Raw genomic sequence first — 18,371 nt, 5'->3', positions numbered from 1 at the left:
AACCTTTTCTGGACTGACCTCCCAAAATGCAATGCGCATGCGCCCCTCGTGCATGTGCAGTCCCCATGCATGCATGCGCCCCTGAATGCACCCCGCCCCCCATATGCCTCCCACCCCCAAGTGCAGCCAGTGGGAGGCACATGCCCCATCCCACGCTCATGCGCGGCAGAGACCCAAAGGCCAGCTGGCTGGCGGGAGGCATGCACACATGCGCAGCAGAGCTGAATTGGGGCAATGGCTCACGTGCCATCAGAGGGCGCTGCGTGCCACCTCTGACATGCGTGCCATAGGTTCACCATCACGGGCTTAGAACATACATGTTGATGATGTCGGATCCAAACCACCTTATCTGTATTATTTCAATGTAATTTTTTTGCAGAGTTTTTCACTTTTTTTGGGGGGGGGTTGTTAAATTTTCTCTGCTGAGCAAGCCAGGATCTTCCTTTGATTTGCCCTCCTGAACCTCCTTCTCTAGGAATAAAAAAAATAGTGAAATCAGCAGCAACCTCCAACTGGTGGTCTTGCTCTTAGGCTGTGCCCTTTGGCGGCCGTTGGCCCTTGAAGATGACAATAGGGTAGCTACATACCCGTGTTTCCCCGAAAATAAGACCCTGTCTTATATTTTTTTGAACCCCGAAATAAGCACTTGGCTTTATTTTCAGGGAGGTCTTATTACTTTGGGAAATGACGGGGACCAGCTGCGCGTGCAGTTAAATATTTTCAGGGAGGGCTTATATTCGGGGGGGGGGGCTTATTTTAGCACATGTGCTCAAAAGCCCGATTGGGCTTATTATCAGGGGAGGCCTTATTTTCGGGGAAACAGGGTAAATGTATTCAGCTCATCTCCTCTCTTGGTTAGCTTAACCTCTTTCTTCTCCCAGATTAAGTTATTTGGAAAGGGGATCCTGCAAAAACATTGAGATGATGGAGGGATGCGAGATTGGGAGAAGGAAGCCTTAGGTCCAAAGGCAACAGCACAACAGAGTTTGCCGTCTTTCCCAACAACAGCAAACCTTTGAAGTGTAGGACATTTTGTGGGCTGACACAGCAAACTCTTGCTAAGTCGATTACGTGAACATAACCGTGTGTTCTCCTAAACCACCACGTGGCTGGCTAGCATAATACATGAATTCAACCCCTCGCGGCTCAGAGAGGAGATACAGAATACAGAACAACAGAGTCGGAAGCAGCCTCAGAGGTCATCTAGTCCAACCCCCTGCTCAAGCAGGAGACTCTATACCGGGGTGTCAAACCGGCGGCCCGTGGGCTGGATGTGTCATGTACAGGCCACGCCCAGCCCAGCTCTGTGAATGGGAAAACCGTCGCAAAACGTCACGACAGCAATGTGACATGGTGAGTTTGATCCGCGTGGCTCATACCATTCCAGACAAGTTTCATCAGTCAAAGAGCTTTTTCTCAATTTTGATTTTGACTCATGAAATTACTTGTTCGTTAATCTCAGATTAACAAACTTTTGGTCCAGTTCCCATGATTTAACCTTTTTAGAAGTAATTAAATAACTTTTTTTTTAATTGCTTAACGGGGGCCCCTTGCTTGTGCACGAGATTCTGAAATCATTTCCTGTTAGAAGGGCAAAAAATAAAAAGACAGTTTTAAAGTGACAAAAGATTGGACACCACAGAGATGGAGGCCACACATCCACACCATTGCATATTCCAAGCAGGTAATACATTTTTATTAAGTAGTAACTTTGGTTCTAAGAATTCCACCCTCATTTTCGTAACACTTTGTTAAAAACAAGTAGGCAAGAGCAAAAAATACAAAAAATATTAAATTATGAAAACAAATCCCCTTAAGGCTCCCTTTTTAATATTTATATATGTACACCGGGAAACAAGTAAAGACATGAAAAAATAGCCTAACCTAGAGGATTGGGAGGCGGCACTAATTTTCCACCTTAACCAACTAAAAATTCTTTTAAAAGCATTTAAAAAGACAACATTTCTAAAAGGAGACAATATCACTTTTAAATTAAAATAGCTCAACAGAAGATATCCAGGTACGCTTCTGGAAAAAAAAATGGGAAAGTTATTATCACAATCTTGACGGCTTTCTGCTAATAAAAGAGGGCCGAACAATGCCAAAATATTAGTCAAAAGCTGACTTAATGTTACACTGATGGTTTGGGTGTTGTCACGCTGACTTGAAACCAAATTCTGGCTCCCGAAGCAAAGCAGAAATACAAATTCTCGCAGCGTTCTTCGATGACCCAAAAATATTACATTCTGCCAGAGGAACACCGTTTCCTACTTTTTCCCTACGACTGCCATGCAGCGTGGTCTGCAAAATTGGTTTTTTTTTCCGTTGTTTTAGGAAACATCTTTTTAAAAATCCAGTTGATTTTATTCGTCGCTAAACCAGGAGTAAATTTATTTGGCAGACGGTCCGGTTTCAATGAAGTTGGAGGAGACTACGATACGCAAAGGACTAGGCGGGGTCAAACATTCATTGGGGATTATGATACCGAGTGTTGTGAATTTTTGATGTCTACTGAGCCAGCTGGTGATTATGGAAGTGGAACCTCTAGAAGGGATGAATTCAATGGCACAGCTGGAGAAAGACACAGGAGTAGGTGGGTCCATTAAGGCAAGTCCTTTCCCCAGAAGAAAATCCACAGTGTTAGGAGCATTCCCACCACCTCCAAACTCGTGCTGCAGTGACCAAGCAGTGTTTCTCAACCTTGGTAGCTTGAAGATGGGTGGACTTCAACTCCCAGAAGTCCACCCATCTTCAAGCTACCAAGGTTGAGAAACACTGATGTAGAGAAAGGGAAGGTTAGTGGTTAGTGGTGTACAATCTCGTCACCTCTGGTCCCAAAAGAAGAAATTAAAGCTGGAATTGTCACCTGTCGGCGTGGCAAGAGAAAGTCACCTTTTCCCAAAAAATAAAATAAAAATAAAAATCAAGCTCTCCTATTTCCCCTTCATGTGACAAAACCATCCACCAGCACTCACACACACACACACATATTTTATCAAGCCCTTTAAATGTGTCGTCCTAAAAAGACACAACCCTATAAATCCAAGTCAGTGATAAAAATAACTTGTGTCAAGATTTAAATGAGAAGTAAATGGTATCTCCCAGAAACCTTTTTCTTATTGGCTGGGATGGATAATGTGATTTTATTTAGATTGCTTGCTGTCGGTCGCAAGATATGGCCCCAAAAGAACTAAATAGGTCCCTTGCTTGTATCAACCGATGTAAACTCTGTCAAGGATTTTGCTTGGATGTAACAGGAAGGTGAAATGGAGCTGGTCCTATTTAAGGAGTTACTGAATGTGATTTTTGTACTGCTAATGTTCTACCTACCTATTGTGATCACTAATGAAAGCTAGCTCGGAGGGTTTCCAGCCATCCGTATGCCCCAATGAACAAGTGCAAGAAACAACACACATATGTGACAAGCACTCACAAAAATGAACTAAAATCAAGGTTAGGCTACCCTGGTCATCCTTGCTAAAAGTTCTCATTATCCAGGTTAGGTTTGTTTCCGCAATGCAGGGGTTCAAGGTTCAGTGGTTTTCTGACACTAAGACTCTAAAAAAATAAAATGAAATAAAACACCCCCTTGGTATCATGTGCCACGGAGGACGTCACAGGCTAAGCATTCCCGAATTACGTTTTCCTGAGGGACTGTACTAAAATCCCATCAATGCCCCACAAAACTCAGCCAGAAGTGTAAGTAGATGGATTTCCTGAAGTTATTTTTTTTTAAAAAAAATAAATCTGTAGGAAACTATGGCTTGCTCTCTGAATTCTTATAAAGGACCAATGATCAAGAGGTCATTTTAAAAGATGGTTGAATCCAGTCAGGAACACTGGACAAAACCTTGAAGCCATTTCAGGATTGTTTGCGGGGAGGGGGGATTTTTAGAAATTCAAGATGGCAGCTAAAACGACGGGATCAAAGCTCTGCTCCTTTGGTCCCATGCAAAAAAGGAGGGAGGGGCTTTGGTCACATGGTCACAGCTGCCATCTTGAATTTGTTGACTTCTGTATTGGAGATGCCACTGGACAAATTGGAGCTTAGGACTGTTGGAGGAAAGTCCTACCCTAAGATTTTTCCTGGAAATCTATAGTTTTTCCATAATCCTGGCCTCTCACTGGCATTCTCACTAGTTGAAAACAGGAATGAGATAAGAATCGGATGGTGGACAATTTAAGAAAAAAATATATACCGAGATAAATTAATCTACAATCTGATTTCCATTTGTCGAGAAGTAAGTTCCTCTGGCATTAATGGGCTTTTACCTCCAGGTGGAAATGTAACTGGATTTCATGGAGAACAAAGAAAATAAAGAGAATTTCATGTTGTTGTTTTTTAAACTCCCACTCCCTGGCCAAGCCCTGACAGTATTATTCCAAACTTGCCTGGTTTTGTTAACCTTAAAAGAAAATAATAAATCTACACAGGTGATGAAAAACGATGCACCAGAATGTATTTTTAGGGTTTGTGGCTTCTTCTTTGACCCAGAAGTTCTCAGGCTGTCCCATAAAATGTTTGCAAACTCAGGGTCAGAAGCAAAAAAATTGAGAATCAGAAACTCAGATGTAAGGTTTTGGAAACCCTGATCGAAGTAAACATCAGCTGCGATGTAGGCTTAGCAACCATGGCCAGAGGAATTAATGATAAAGTACAATGCTGCTTTAGCAAGGTTGGGTTGGAGAGAGGGGGAAAAAAAGAGAGTTGCATTGCAAAAACTATCCGTTTCCTTACAACCCCAGAAGTGGTCAAGAATATATTTTAGCCATCTAACGACCGGGAATATTGCATTTGCCTCTCTTTCTTTGCTTCCTTCCTTCCTCGCAGCTGTGGTGGTCCATCCTACCTATTAGAGATAAATGGGAAAAATCCAGCTTCAAGTCTAAAGGACTTTTCTATTTACACAAAATATCTGAGTGGCCAGCTCCATTCCTGAAGCTAAGTTTCCACACAGAACGTAACTCAAAAAGTGGTCTCAAAAAAAAAAACACACTTTGTTTTTTTTCCTGCATAGCAGAATTCCACAAAGTAGGAACAAGGAGAGGGGGAAAAAATGCAGACATATTAGCCTGAGAATGCTCACTTAAGCACGATCAGGAGTAAATAAGCAACCCAGCTCCTCAAAACAGGTTCTCCATCTTATCTGGGATAGGAAAAAGCAGGTTGCTTGTTTATCCTCTGATCTCCGTATTATTACTGGCAAGTTTTGACTTCTAAGCAGTCACCCTTTCAAAACAGGATCCAGAAATTGACCTTGTATTGACCACGTTTTTTTGCATCCGCTCCGGGGCAAATGGGTGCCAGACGTCTTCCAGAAGTCCCTTCCCTACTGCCCACTGGAGCTGAAAGCTTCAAGTCTTAAAAGAAGTTTTCCTTCTCTAGGAGTTTGGAGCTTCTGAGGATTCCTGGGCCGTTCTTCTCAAGTTGCCTTTCACCTTGACAAATTCGGGCGCGTTTTCTTGCTCCTCCTGGATCTTCTGCTTCTCGAGTTCAAGCTAGAAAGGAAAGATAGATAGATATATTTTAAGAAGAGAAGAGATTTTGTCTCTACAAGAGTCAATTCCAGAAGGAAGGTATGAACTAGGAGACCTCAAAATAGCTGAACATTCTTTCAAAATCCAAAGGGAAGACATAGTAGTAACTATGAGAGGGATCTTGGAGTCCTAGTGGACAACCATTTAAATATGAGCCAGCCGTATGTAGCAGCAGCCAAAAAAGCCAACACAATTCTAGGCTGCATAAATGGAGGAATAGAATCAAGATCACATGGAGTGTTAATACCACTTTATAAGGCCTTGGTAAGGCCACACTTGGAATCCTGCATCCAGTTTTGGTCACCACGATGTAAAAAAGTTGTTGAAACTCTAGAAAGAGTGCAGAGAAGAGCAACCAAGAGGATTAGGGGACTGGAGGCTAAAACATATGAAGAACGGTTGCAGGAATTGGGGACTGGCCAGTCTAGAGAAAAGAAGGACTTAGGGGGACATGATAGCTGTCTTCCAATATCTCAGGGGCTGCCACAAAGAAGATGGGGTCAACCTGTTCTCCGAACCTGCCAGAAGTAACCGAGCCTGTCCTCCATTGTGTCTTCCCTTTGGGTTCTGAAAGAATTCTGAACTATTTTGAGGTCCCTGATTCAGGAGGTCCCTTCGGGAATCAAGATCAATACGAGTAGTCCTTGACTTACGTTCTTTAATGACCATTCAAAGTTACTACAGCAATGAAACATAAGTGACTTATCATTGTTTTCCACACTGACGGCCGTTGCAGCATCCCTATGGTCACGTGATCAAAATTCAGACGCTGACTCACATTTATGACCGTCACATGATCCCCTTTGTTCTGACCCACAAAGTCAAATTTGCTTAGCAATCGTGTTACTAACTTAACAACTGCAATGATTCACCAAACAGACCCTGTGTATAATCTGGGGGTTCTCCTGGACTCGCAACTCCTGCTTGAAGAGCAGGTGGCGGTCGTGGCCAGGAGGGCCTTTGCGCAACTGCGGGTTGTGTGCCAGTTACGCCCTTTCCTCAACCGACAATCCCTACTCACAGTCACTCAGGCCCTAGTCTCTTCCCGTCTTGACTACTGCAACACGCTCTACATGGGGCTGCCCTTGAAAAGCATCTGGAAGCTCCAGTTGGTGCAAAATGCAGCAGCCCGCACAGTTTTGTGCATACCCCCCGTGTGCAGATGCGTCACCTCTTCTGCGGGAGCTGCATTGGCTGCCGATTTGCTTCCGGGTGCAATTCAAGGGGCTGGTTGTCATTTTTAAAGCCCTTCATGGCTTGGGACCAGGTGATCTGAGGGACCGTCTCTTGCTGGTGACATCTACCCGACCCACCAGAGCGGGGAGGCAGGGAATGTTGTGGGTCCCATCCCCATGGGAGATACACCTGGTGGGACGCAGAAGAAGGGCCTTCTCCGTGGTGGCTCCCTCTCTCTGGAACATCATCCTCCCCAGAGATTAAAATGGCCCCCACTCTGACACTCTTCCGGAAGTCCTGGTTCTGCCAGCAGGCCTGGGGAACCCAGAGCAGGAGGGAGCCCTGAAATGGCTCATCTGATGTACTGTCGCCAGGGATGGGGGTGATTTTATTTTATTATATTTTATTAATTTATTTGATTCTTTTCTATTAGTTTTATTGTTCAAAGTGAGGTTTTATATTCTGTAAGCCACCTTGAGTTGCCATGTGCGAATAGGCGGCGATATAAATTCCCTAAATCAATCAATCAATCAATCAATCAATGAAACACTTCACAGCTGGGGCAAGGAAGGTCATAACACAGGGCAAAGCTCCCTTAACAACAGCCATGGGCTCAACTGTGGCCGTAAGTCGAGAACTATCTATGGACCAATAAACCTTCTTTCTTCCCTCTTACTTGTTCCAATTTCTGTTGTCGCTTGAGAAGTTCTATTTCCAAGTCTGACTTCTTCTTCTGGGCTTCCTCTTCCTTCTGCTTGAAAACCTGGTCTCTTTTTCGTCTCTCCATCACCTTCTGAAGTTCTGGCTTGTTCTGAGGAGCCAGGCCCCTTCGCAAGAGGAGAGAAAGATGAGAGGGTGAGCTAACATTTACGTCACATGTTGCCGGAAAGCAGAATTCATCCGAAGAAAAGTCAGTTGCATAAATGCAATTGCTTCTACGTTTCATTTAAAAAAAAAACAAAGAAAGCACAATTTTCTGAGGGAAAAAAATGGTTTCTAGTTTTTTAGTTCATGCACCTACAGTCGTGGCCAAAATTGTTGAAACCTTTTGGGAAAAGTGTATTTTTGAGGTTTGATGGTTAATAACACCACTTTTTTGGGGAGAGTTTCAAGAGAATCCTATTCCACTGCTGGGAATAGCCCAGACCTTCACCCAATTGAAAATCTATGGAGCCGACTAAAGAAACTTGTTAGTCAGGAGCGACCCAGCAATAAAACCCAGTTAATAGAAGCCATCATTCAATCTTGGTTTCACATTAGAACAGCTGCAGAACTCAAAGACTTGGTTCACTCCATGGGAAGACATCGTAAGGACTCATGCTAAAGGTTACCCAACTAAGTATTAACTGACATGCAGATAATTTTTGTATATCTCATTTTTCCTATGGTGATCATTTTTGTATATCTACGTGTTTCACTTTTCATCTTTATACCGTTAATGGGGTATTCTAGTAGCAAATCCTTCCTAAACGTTATTACATTACATTCTTGATTCAATTATCTTTCCATTGATATATAATTTTATGGTACTGCTCCAAAAAAAAGTGGTGTTCTTAACTAGTTTTAGAAAATACACTTTTCCCAAAAGGTTTCCACAATTTTGGACATTACTATATCTTGGAAGTTTTTCTCCACGTTTCATATTGGAAGGGCAGTTCTTCAAAGATGATGGCCATAGGAAAAATGGAGGGGGTTTTAAATCAATATTGTATTAAAATTTATTTCCAATATGTATTTTTCCTAAACATCTCTTTCATATTTTTCCTCCTACTCCAGTGTATATGGCTTTCGTAATTTAAGATATAAATACAAAGTTTTCAACTAAGTGTGGTTTTATGGCATCTAAAAAAACTAGTCCCAAGACTATCTCACGGTCTTCTTAAGAATTCTTATTTAGAAAAACCTTCCCCCAAGGCTGAATTTCTCCCCCTGGTCCTAAAAATCGACATCTAAATTAGGATTTAAGGCATAATGAAAAGGATCACCAGCGAGACTTTGGGTGACAAGAAATTGGGGGGGGGGGGGGAAATACCATTGCTACAAGGACAAGGAATTGATCTTCCACTTTTCAGACCCATTTAGACAAATGCAATAGGAGTTAGACAAGTAAGATTAAAAAACAAAAAAGATGAAACCATAGAGAAGAACCGAAGGGAAAGCACTGTGAGAGCCAGCTCACTTCCTGGTTTGGGGTTAGATCATCTTTTGGCTCCAGCTGGAAGAAATACAAGGACTTGCAAAGTCGCCTCTGTGGGCAGCTTATGCATTTCATTACATTGCATTTTTTTTTTTGCAATGTCAGAGGCTGAGAGGTTCAAGTAAATGCCGTTGCTGGAAAGCCAATATTGCCCAGGCATAACCTGGCTAGCAAATGACAAGTGATTCCTAGTCTCAAATGAGGCTGAGCACAGACATGAGCACAGAGAGAGAGATGCAAAAAATGCAAGCCGGAAAGCATCTTTCACAAGACCCCAAAGGTTTAAAAGCCCCCTTATGTGATGAATAGGTATCTTATTGGAGTAACTACAGGATTAGTTCACTAGATGGCGCTGGAGTGCAACATATAATGATGGAAAATCAGCAAATGCTTTTCATGCATGGAGGGCCATTCCACATTTCTTGTGATTTTTTTTTTTTAAAAAAGCAATACAATTTTTAATAGTTTCAGTCAGACCTACCTCAAATTTACATGTATCACTGATTATTTTGATCCATACTAATGAATTGTCATTCCCCCACCTCCCCAAAAATGAATAGATGCTTATGCAGTCCAGGTTGAACAATCTAGAATAGAATAGAATAAGCTGGAAGGGACCTTTGAGGTCCTCTAGTCCAGCCCCCTGCTCAAGCAGGAGAACCTATACCATTTTAGACAAGTGATTGTCCAGGTTCTTCTTCAAAGTCTCCAGTGATGGAGCAGCCACAACTTCTGAAGGCAACGTCTGTTCCACTGTTTAATTGTCCTCACTCTTAGGACGTTTCTCCTTAATTCCAGGTTGCTTCTCTCTTTGGTTAGTTTAGGGTTAGGGTGCTCTAGATGTTAGAAACAGCAACAGGACCATCTCTCTCTCTCTCTTTCTCTCTTTCCTTCTCTCTCTCTTTCCCTCCCTCTCTCTCTCTCTCTCCCCCCTGTATCTCTGATGAATAGTTGCCTGTCACATCTATTTATCTCCACCTCCTGCCTTTTATCCCCAGAGTTAAGGTGGGGCTTCGCTAGCAGCGATGGCTCTTCCATCCCAAGGACCAGCCCATAGATTTCCACTGCTCTCCTCTCCTCTGCCTTCTGAGCATCAGGCACTGGACCCAGCTGTTCCTCCTCTTCCTCATCAGCCACCTCCAGATCTGGGGGCTGCTGACTCTCCATCTGAGGGCTGACGGATGGCCCAGGCTCCGCCTCTGTCTCTCTTTCTGACAGCTCCATTCCCTCTTCCTGCTTGGAGATCCCAGATTTCCTTGATGCTGACCCCAACTTCCACGCCTCCTCCTCTGATTCAGCTGCTGGAGGGGCCGGGGGCCAACAGGCCACAACATCCCACTTCTAGTTAAGAACCATAAGTTGCCAGCTCTCCTAGTTGGAAGCTCGTTCAATGTGAGACAATGTGAGACAATGTTCATCCATTTTCAAGGGCAGAAAAGGCTGAAGGACAACTCAGAAGATGACTCAATCGGTGGCAGTGGTGACAAGAAGGACATTTCTGGGATTTAAAGTCACTGATGCTGAGAAACACTGGTTTAAGTTAGCGTTTAGCTCATCACACTATCGTTTATTTTTAAAGATGAATGCCGGGGTTGATACGCAGCTATGATAAGATATTTTTGGCAGGCGCTAGCGGAAGCTGTCGCCCTAGAGGGCAGAATTCAAATGCGGTATATAAAGCGGGACTTGATTGCACCGAAATTAAATATTCACAGCTTGATATTGGAAGCTTAATTCCTAACTGCTTTCAAGCAAGCAGATGGAGTTTTTTTTTTAAAGTCTTGCCGTTTCCAGCAATGAGAACCAGCTAAAAGCTATACATTTTCTAAACTAAGTAAATAAGTACATTGAGTTGCTTTGAAGAAAAATGAAATTTTTCGTCCCGATCTGAGTACAGAAAGATTTGTCTTTGATTTGCTTCCTTCACAAGAAAAAGAGAGAAATAATATTCCGTCTCTAATCCAAAGACAAAATGTTGCAATCTCCGCAATTAGATATTGTATAAACCAGGGAGCGTTCTCCAAAATGTCATATTATTGATTTTTCTCACCATGATGGTCACAGTTTTCCTTATCATGATGGACTTATTTACAGGGTTACTCTCCCCATGGAAGAGGACGGTCAGATATTTTGGATGTTTCCACAGATAAAATTTTATTTAAGATGAGCTTCACCTGATCCAAGGCCACGCTATCGCCTCATGGGACTAATTTATAAAAAGGCAAGAGGGAAACGATACAAATTCTATTTTTTTCTGCTGTAGGCCTCCCATTCTTCCTCCCCTCGGAAAACCTACATTCTATTTTTATTCCAAAATTGCCTTTCTTAACGTAAAAATTAATAAAATCCTCACATTAAGCAGGACAGATCGCTATCATTCCAACTTCAGAAGAAGTCTTCTGTGGCAGGTTTTTAAGAAAAGAAAGATTCACTGAACCTTAAAAACTAATGAGCTTCTTACAGAGTTTGGGATGCAATTATCACATAACCGAAGGTTACAATTAGATTTTGGTGAAGATGATTAATATTATGGGTTTAAGATTTTGCTCGATTCTGGGATTGTATTAAGAGTTTTAACAGTTTAGATAGTCAAGTGACATTTCTATGTGGAAAATAATACAGTTAGTCCTTGACTTATGATCAAAATTGGGACTGGAACTTTTACTGCTGAATGAGGCATTGAGCACGATACCTTTTTTCTATTAAGTGAATGATTTAAATCAGTCATTAAGTAAGCAAATCCAGTTTCCCCCGTGGATTTTGCTTGTCGGAAGTGGCTGAGAAGGTTTCAAATGATGATTGCATGATTCTACGAGGGTGCAACCATCGTAAATACATGCCAAGCATCTGAATTTTGATCATAAGTGCACTGACTTGTTGTAAATCACTTTTTTCAGTGTGTCATAACTTCCCATGTACACTGAATGAATGGTCATAAGTCAAGGACTACCTGTAAGCGAAACATTATTTAACTCAGGATTGCAGCCCAGCCATTGGACAGCTGGATTATGGGAGCAAGTCTAATAAGCAGAGAACAGTCTTTGTTTGTTCCTTATTATTTTATTATTTTTCAATATTGAAAACAATAATGGTATTAATTAAATACAGAAAGATTTCTCCCTCCATCTCTTACCTTTTCTGATTCATACGGAGTTCTCGATGAAGATCTTGATGGTTCCGGGAGGTTTTTACAGGATTAATTAGTTTCTGAGGCTTAATGAGTTCAGGATTGTCTTCGTCTATGTAATCTGGTTCAGCCATGATAGCTCTTGGGATCTGAGGGGACTCTCTGGATTCCCAGTTCTCACTTACGTGATCTGGAAGACACAGAAAGGGGTTCTTGCTTAATAAATGTGGGGTGGCCATACATGCATCCATGGGGCAGGGCGCATGCGGGGGGCAAACCCAACTACCTTCTAGCACTGATGACGTTCTCTAGTTGGGTCATGAAACGGCTGCAAGCTGAGAGAGCACCAAGGACCCCACAATTCAACCCTGAGCTACAAATATTCTCTTTTATAGATTATTTTTTTCATACTTTGTTCACCACTACAAGTGAAGCACCAACAACTTTGGGAGGGGTGGGGGAGAGGCTCACAGAAGGGGAGCCGTGAGCGAATCAACAGCCATCGCACCAACTCGTTCGGAATCCGCCTCTCAAAATTTTCTGCACAGAATCAACCCAGAGGGAAACGCAAGTTACTAAATCCTCCCAGGGGCCTGGTTTGCAAAGCACTAAGAGCAGCTTCTCTGAAGGGAAACATTCCGTCAAGCTGCCATTTTCAATCAATAGCCATAGGAAATACAGAGCTTTTAATCTTTTTCGTAGGCTGCTTTTGTGTCGTGTTGCTACGGGCGCTCCGAAGACAGCACACTCACAGACACACAACTTTTTCCACCCATGGCAGAGGGATGCAGAGTTGGTCCCATAATCCCCCCTTTTCCTGCCTCTCAATTTCTTCCCCCCCCAATCAAAACGTCACAGAGAGCGAACGTTACCTGTCCAACACAGGTAGAGAGGCAGCCTAAACAGAGTAACGAAGCATTCGGAGGTGTGCGGATGTCAAATTTGCTTAAAATTTGTTTCTACTTCCCATGCAGGAACATTCCGTTTTGGAGATAATTCAGAGTTGTAAAGCCAGCATTCAGAACAATTTACTCTTCTTCTTTTTTTAATGTTTTATTAGGTTTTTTATTTTTAAATATGCATCAATATCAATACATGAGCTGTGTGGCCCCTGGGTATAATTCATTTTGATACAAATCAATAATGATAATCATCATAATTATTATACTAATCAAACTTATATAACCCTAGGATTAATATACATGGTATCAACAATTTACTCTTCTAAGCAAAGGGATTCTACGGACATTTAAATGAAGATGGGATCTCATTTACAGCTATTTAGGGAACACGAAGACAAGTGTCACTCCAGTGCAATCGTTACCTTGGAAATACATTTTTTCCCTAACAAAAGTAGCTTGCAGATCTTGGTTTATTAAAACATAAAGGAGAATATCCCAAGTAAAGCAGTGTAGCAGCAAGAACCTCGATTACAAATATTTTAAAGAGTTTTCCTCATTGAAACGTGGTGCGAAGGCAACAATTTTAAACTGAATTTTATCCACTGAATCTGCAGGTGCTACTATGCTGAAAAATTGCTGATTGCCCCCCCCCTCTCTATCTCCCTCCCTCTCTCTCTCTCTAGACACACACATCAAAGAAAATGTGGGAACAGGGAACCGAACCTTCTCTATAACAACCCCAAGTTGTGACTCCCTCCCCGTGCCATTATCACGCAACAAATGGCTAATTCTTTTCGAATGGGTGATAAATCATGTTCCTTATTTCCCTTCAATATTTTTTTTTTTTAACTCAGCACCATCGGTTGAAGTTAATAGCCTTTGTTTCACAGATTCCCCTTCCGGGAACTTTCCGACAACTTTATTCATTCATTCATTAGAACAAAGAATCAATGAGTGAATGAACAGGAACTCTGTGGTGTCTCCAAACAATCAAGATTGAGCTAAACAATTCAGTCGGAGTGTGAGGGGCTGCCACAGAGAGGAGGAAGGGGGTCAAGCTATTTTCCAAGGCACCTGAAGGCCAGACAAGACATAATGGATGGAAACTGATTAAGGAGATTCAACCTGGAAATGAGACATTTTCTGAGAGTGAGAACAATCAATTGATGGAACAGAAGTTGCCTTTGGAAGTTGTGGGAGCTCCATCAATGGAGGCTTTCAAGAAGAGACTGGACGGCCATCTGTCAGAGATGGTGTAGGGTCTCCTGCTTGGGCAGGGGGTTGGACTGGATGACCTACGAGGTCCCTTCCAACTCTGTTAATCTGAGTTAATTCAGTGACGCTGGGAATGAGCTCCGGATAAAAGGATCTGTCTTTGGCCTTCGTGAAATTAGGAATAGGTGCCTCCTCCAGCTTTGAGGAAAACAAAGTGAGGTTTTTGACCTCACTGAGAAATCAAAGCATGCCAGATACGCATCCATATGTTGTCCCAAGTCAGCTTTGATGGGACTACAATAGGCTAGGACAGGGATGCCTAACCTTTTTGCCATCACGTGCCAATAGCATGGAAAGCGTGGGGGGGTCGCACACATGTGTGCCCACACCCATTATTCTATGTGCCCCCCCACGCATGCGTGCGCAACCCCCCCATGTGTCCCCCCCCCGGTTTTGGCATGCAATGGCCCGGTGGGCCTGTTTTTCACTCTCCCTAGGCTCCAGAGCCTTTCTAGGAGCCTGGGGAGAGTGAAAACTGCCTTCCCCACCCCCACAGAGGCCGGAAATGGCCCATTTGCTGACTTCCGGTGGGACTGGAAGGCCCATTTTTTGCTCTCCCCAGGCTCCTAGAAAGGCTCTGGAGCTGGGGGAGAGCGAAAAAACGGGCCTCCTCCCCCTCCCCAGAGGTCCTCCGGAGGCCGGAAATAGCATGTTTCCTGACTTCCAGTGGGCCCAGAAGGCCTGAAAATAAGTTGGCCAGCGCGCACATGCACGCTGGAGCTGAGCTTGCGTGCCCACCGACATGGCTCCACGTGCCACCTGTGGCACATGTGCCATAGGTTCGCCATCACGGGGCTAGGATATTGGGGTATCTCAGTTTGTTTATGAGCCAATGAATTTTGAACCCAGAACATGGGTTAATTTAGGAACCAGGAGAAATATGGTGTCTTAAGCTTGACCACCAGATACTTGGACCCATTAAGATAAATATAGCTAGTTCTTGACTTACAACAGTTCATTTAGTGACCAGTTCAAAGTTAGAACGGCACTGAAAAAATTGACTTCTGACTGTTTTTTCACACTTACGACCGTTGCGATATCCCTGTGGTCATATGATCAAAATTCAGATGCTTGGCAATTGCTTCATATTTATGACGGTCGCAGTGTCCCTGGGGTCACGTGATCCCCTTTTACGACCTTCTGACAAGCAAAGACAAGGGGGAAGCCAGATTCACTTAACAACCGTGTGTCTTGCTTAACAACTGCAATGGTTCATTTAACAACTTTGGCAAGAAAGGTCGTAAAATGCGACAAAACTCACTTGACAAATTTCTCACTTAGCAACATAAATTTGGGGCTCAATTGTGGTCATAAGTCGAGGACTACCTGTAAAAGGTTAGTCAAGACATGATAGAGGTTGTCTACTCACTGAAAACATGAAATTGGTTCATCCTATTCATCCTAAACTCGGGGGAAAAAAGCCTAAAATTAAAAACGTTTAAAAGTCTCAGTGCAAATAAAGTAAATTCTTTACTTGGTTTGTGATGACTTCAGGGACACGATATTTTGTCACTGTGTTTTGGGGATTTATATTTTTTTTAAAAGGTTTGCAGTTAGGCAGGATTTTATGGTTGTTGCCCATTATGTGGCTCAGCAGACTAAAAGCATTGTGATTAACAGCAGTTGTCTGCAATTACTGCTAGTTCGAATCTCACCAGGCTCAAGGTTGACTCAGCCTTCCATCCTTTCTAAGGTAGATGAAATGAGGACCCAGATTGTGGGGGCAATAAGATGACTTTGTATAAATATACAGAAGTATGAAGGCTATTGCTTAACGCATTGTAAGCTGCCCCGAGTCTCCGGAGAAGGGCGGCATATAAATCAAATTAAAAAATAAAAAAAAAATTAAAAAAAATTAGAAAATTACATCCATCTTATTTATTTTTGTCAAACAAAAACCTTTGAAAGAGCCAAAGTTAAGTTGGATGCTGCCCCCTGGTGTAACATCAGTGCAAAAGCTTTTTAAAAAAAATCCTTTCCACATGGTTAAGGAAGAGCAAGGCAAACATCACAAGCCTGGGAAGCTACACTAAAGTCATAACATCCAAGGAATATCTCAGAAGGCTTTCTTAACCAAACTGTGGCAAAGCCCATAAGGTAGACATTACTCTTAGAATTAAGGTTCTCCCAAAGATGCTTTCTTCAGGAGGCAACTGGGCTTTCTTTCTTTTGTTTCCTTTTGAAGACGTTTCGCTTCTCATCCAAGAAGCTTCTCCAGCTCTGACTGGATAGTGGGGAATGGAAGGATTTATACTCCCACAACTTTGAGTGGTGTGGGAGTAGGAATGGATCTCCAGAGGGAAAAACTTACAGACTACAGGAACCATTTGCACCACTCAGGTGACCCTGAGGACACAGATAAACCTCCAGGTGGCCTCAACGACCCTCTAAAAGGATGCAAATGACCAGCTGTCTGCAAGGAGTATCAATCCTTCCATTCCTCCCCTCCAGTCAGAGCTGAAGAAGCTTCTTGGATGAGAAGCGAAATGTCTTCAAAAGAAAAAAAACAAGGAAGTCCAGTTGCCTCCCAAAAAAAGCACGTTTGGGACAACCATCACCTGGATGGCTGAGAATCTCTACAGACTTTTAAGAAACAGGTCCTTCACTTTCGCAAAAAAACGGAGCTGTTCCCAATAAAAACCCTATTTTAACAGGCTAATCAGGAAAGGAGGTTGAGTGGTGCGGTGGCCTAGAGGTGGAGCTCTCGCCTCACAATCAGGAGGCTGTGAGTTCGAGCCTAGGTAGAGGCAGCTATTTCTCTCTCTGGGCACACAGAGACTATATCTGCTGAACAAAACTCCGCTTTGGCAACAGGAAGGGCACCCAGTCAGTAAACACTCTGCTAGCTTCATTCAGTTGCTCAGACTCCACCCTGCAAGGGATGATGGGGTCATTAAAAGAAGAAGATAATGATGATGATTAAAAGACATTAAAAGGAGATGAATCAGGAAAGGAGGCATTTGTAATTCGCAGCTGTTTGTGAAATATGATATCCTTGGGCCAATTGACATCACTCGCATGGTGATCCCATCACTCAACCAGCACACTGAATGCAAACGAGGCTGTTTCATTTGCATTTATTTAGATCACATACAGTGAAAGGAATGGCATCGTTTATGTAACTGCTGTTGTGGTCCATCGGCAGTCTGCAAAGCTGGCAGCAGAGTCGGACAGTGAGGAGTCTGGGGAAGGCTCAGACGAGGGCTCTACATCGGAGGCAGAGATGGGGCCATCTGGGAGGTATGTGCTGCCTCCAGAACCTCCAGAGTCGGACATCAGAGAGGCAGAGGAACAGGAGGAGCCTGTTCCCAGTGCATGCATGCGCAGAGCTGCCAGAAGGCAAGAACAGTTAAAACAAAAGGACGACTCGGAAGTAAGGCTGGGAGATGATTGGCCCCTCCCATAAGACTTAAAAGAGGAGCAAAGGCATGTAGGCCTTTGCAGGAAGCAACGTTGTTAATTCTGTGCAGTTTAAAGCCTGAAGCTCTGTTTGATTCTGGACTCCGTGCGGCTTTGCCAATGAGGTCTTTGGCAGCGTGTCAAGGGAGATGAAGGTGGGCGATTATCAGCCTTATCCCAAAGGACTCTTTACAACTATTTGGGACTCATCTGTGAATGAACAGAATTCACAGCTATTGAAATAAAAGAGGTTTTTGGGACTACTCGTGTGTTTTACTGACTCGGGAGGCCTACCTCACAACAACTGCATCATCACATCAAAAATTTCATCTGTTGCATGGAGAGCTTGCGAAATGTTTTCAGGGTGAGATTTCTGAACTCTATTGCACAGCCGAATACCTGCACAGGAAATGTTTTATGACATTTTTCAGTATGTCATAAAATGCTTTTATGAACATGTTTGTGTTATAACGTTTGCCTAATCATCTATCGTAGCGAGAAGCAATCCTACGCTTTGATGGTTTCGACTGGTCCCAGCAGCAGCTTAAAATTAAGATAATAATCATCTCCAAATAAACAGTTCTGCTCTTTTAATGAGATTTAAAGCTTATAAAAGCTTGAAAATGTTTTGGCTCCCAAGAATCAGAATTAAACCAACCTATCATACCAGTTGCACTGAAAGTCAAAACCAGAATTCCTTCCAAGAGTGTTAGAAGAATAATTTGCTGATCTCCTATTGGAAGCCAGTATCTATTGG

General features: G+C 42.9%; 1 protein-coding gene across 1 annotated transcript in view; it reads right to left on the bottom strand.

Annotated features, from left to right (window-relative positions):
• Positions 1-5,050: 5,050 nt before the first annotated feature.
• FAM107B (family with sequence similarity 107 member B) overlaps positions 5,051-18,371 on the bottom strand; it is a 45,956-nt gene continuing 32,635 nt past the window's right edge. Inside the window, exons 2-4 of the mRNA XM_070947445.1 lie at positions 12,045-12,228; positions 7,391-7,541; positions 5,051-5,499 (exon numbers count right to left, since the gene is read on the bottom strand). Coding sequence (XP_070803546.1) covers positions 5,383-5,499; positions 7,391-7,541; positions 12,045-12,172 — 396 coding nt within the window. The 5' untranslated portion in view covers positions 12,173-12,228 and the 3' untranslated portion in view covers positions 5,051-5,382. The remainder of the gene's footprint in view (positions 5,500-7,390; positions 7,542-12,044; positions 12,229-18,371) is intronic.

Source organism: Pituophis catenifer, unplaced genomic scaffold, assembly GCF_029215685.1.
Source record: "Pituophis catenifer annectens isolate HBS135680 unplaced genomic scaffold, rPitCat1.0.hap2 SCAF_7, whole genome shotgun sequence".
Taxonomy (NCBI): Eukaryota; Metazoa; Chordata; class Lepidosauria; order Squamata; family Colubridae; genus Pituophis; species Pituophis catenifer.
The sequence above is the reverse complement of the archived record's forward strand: the minus strand, read 5'-3'. Positions and strand labels throughout refer to the sequence as shown.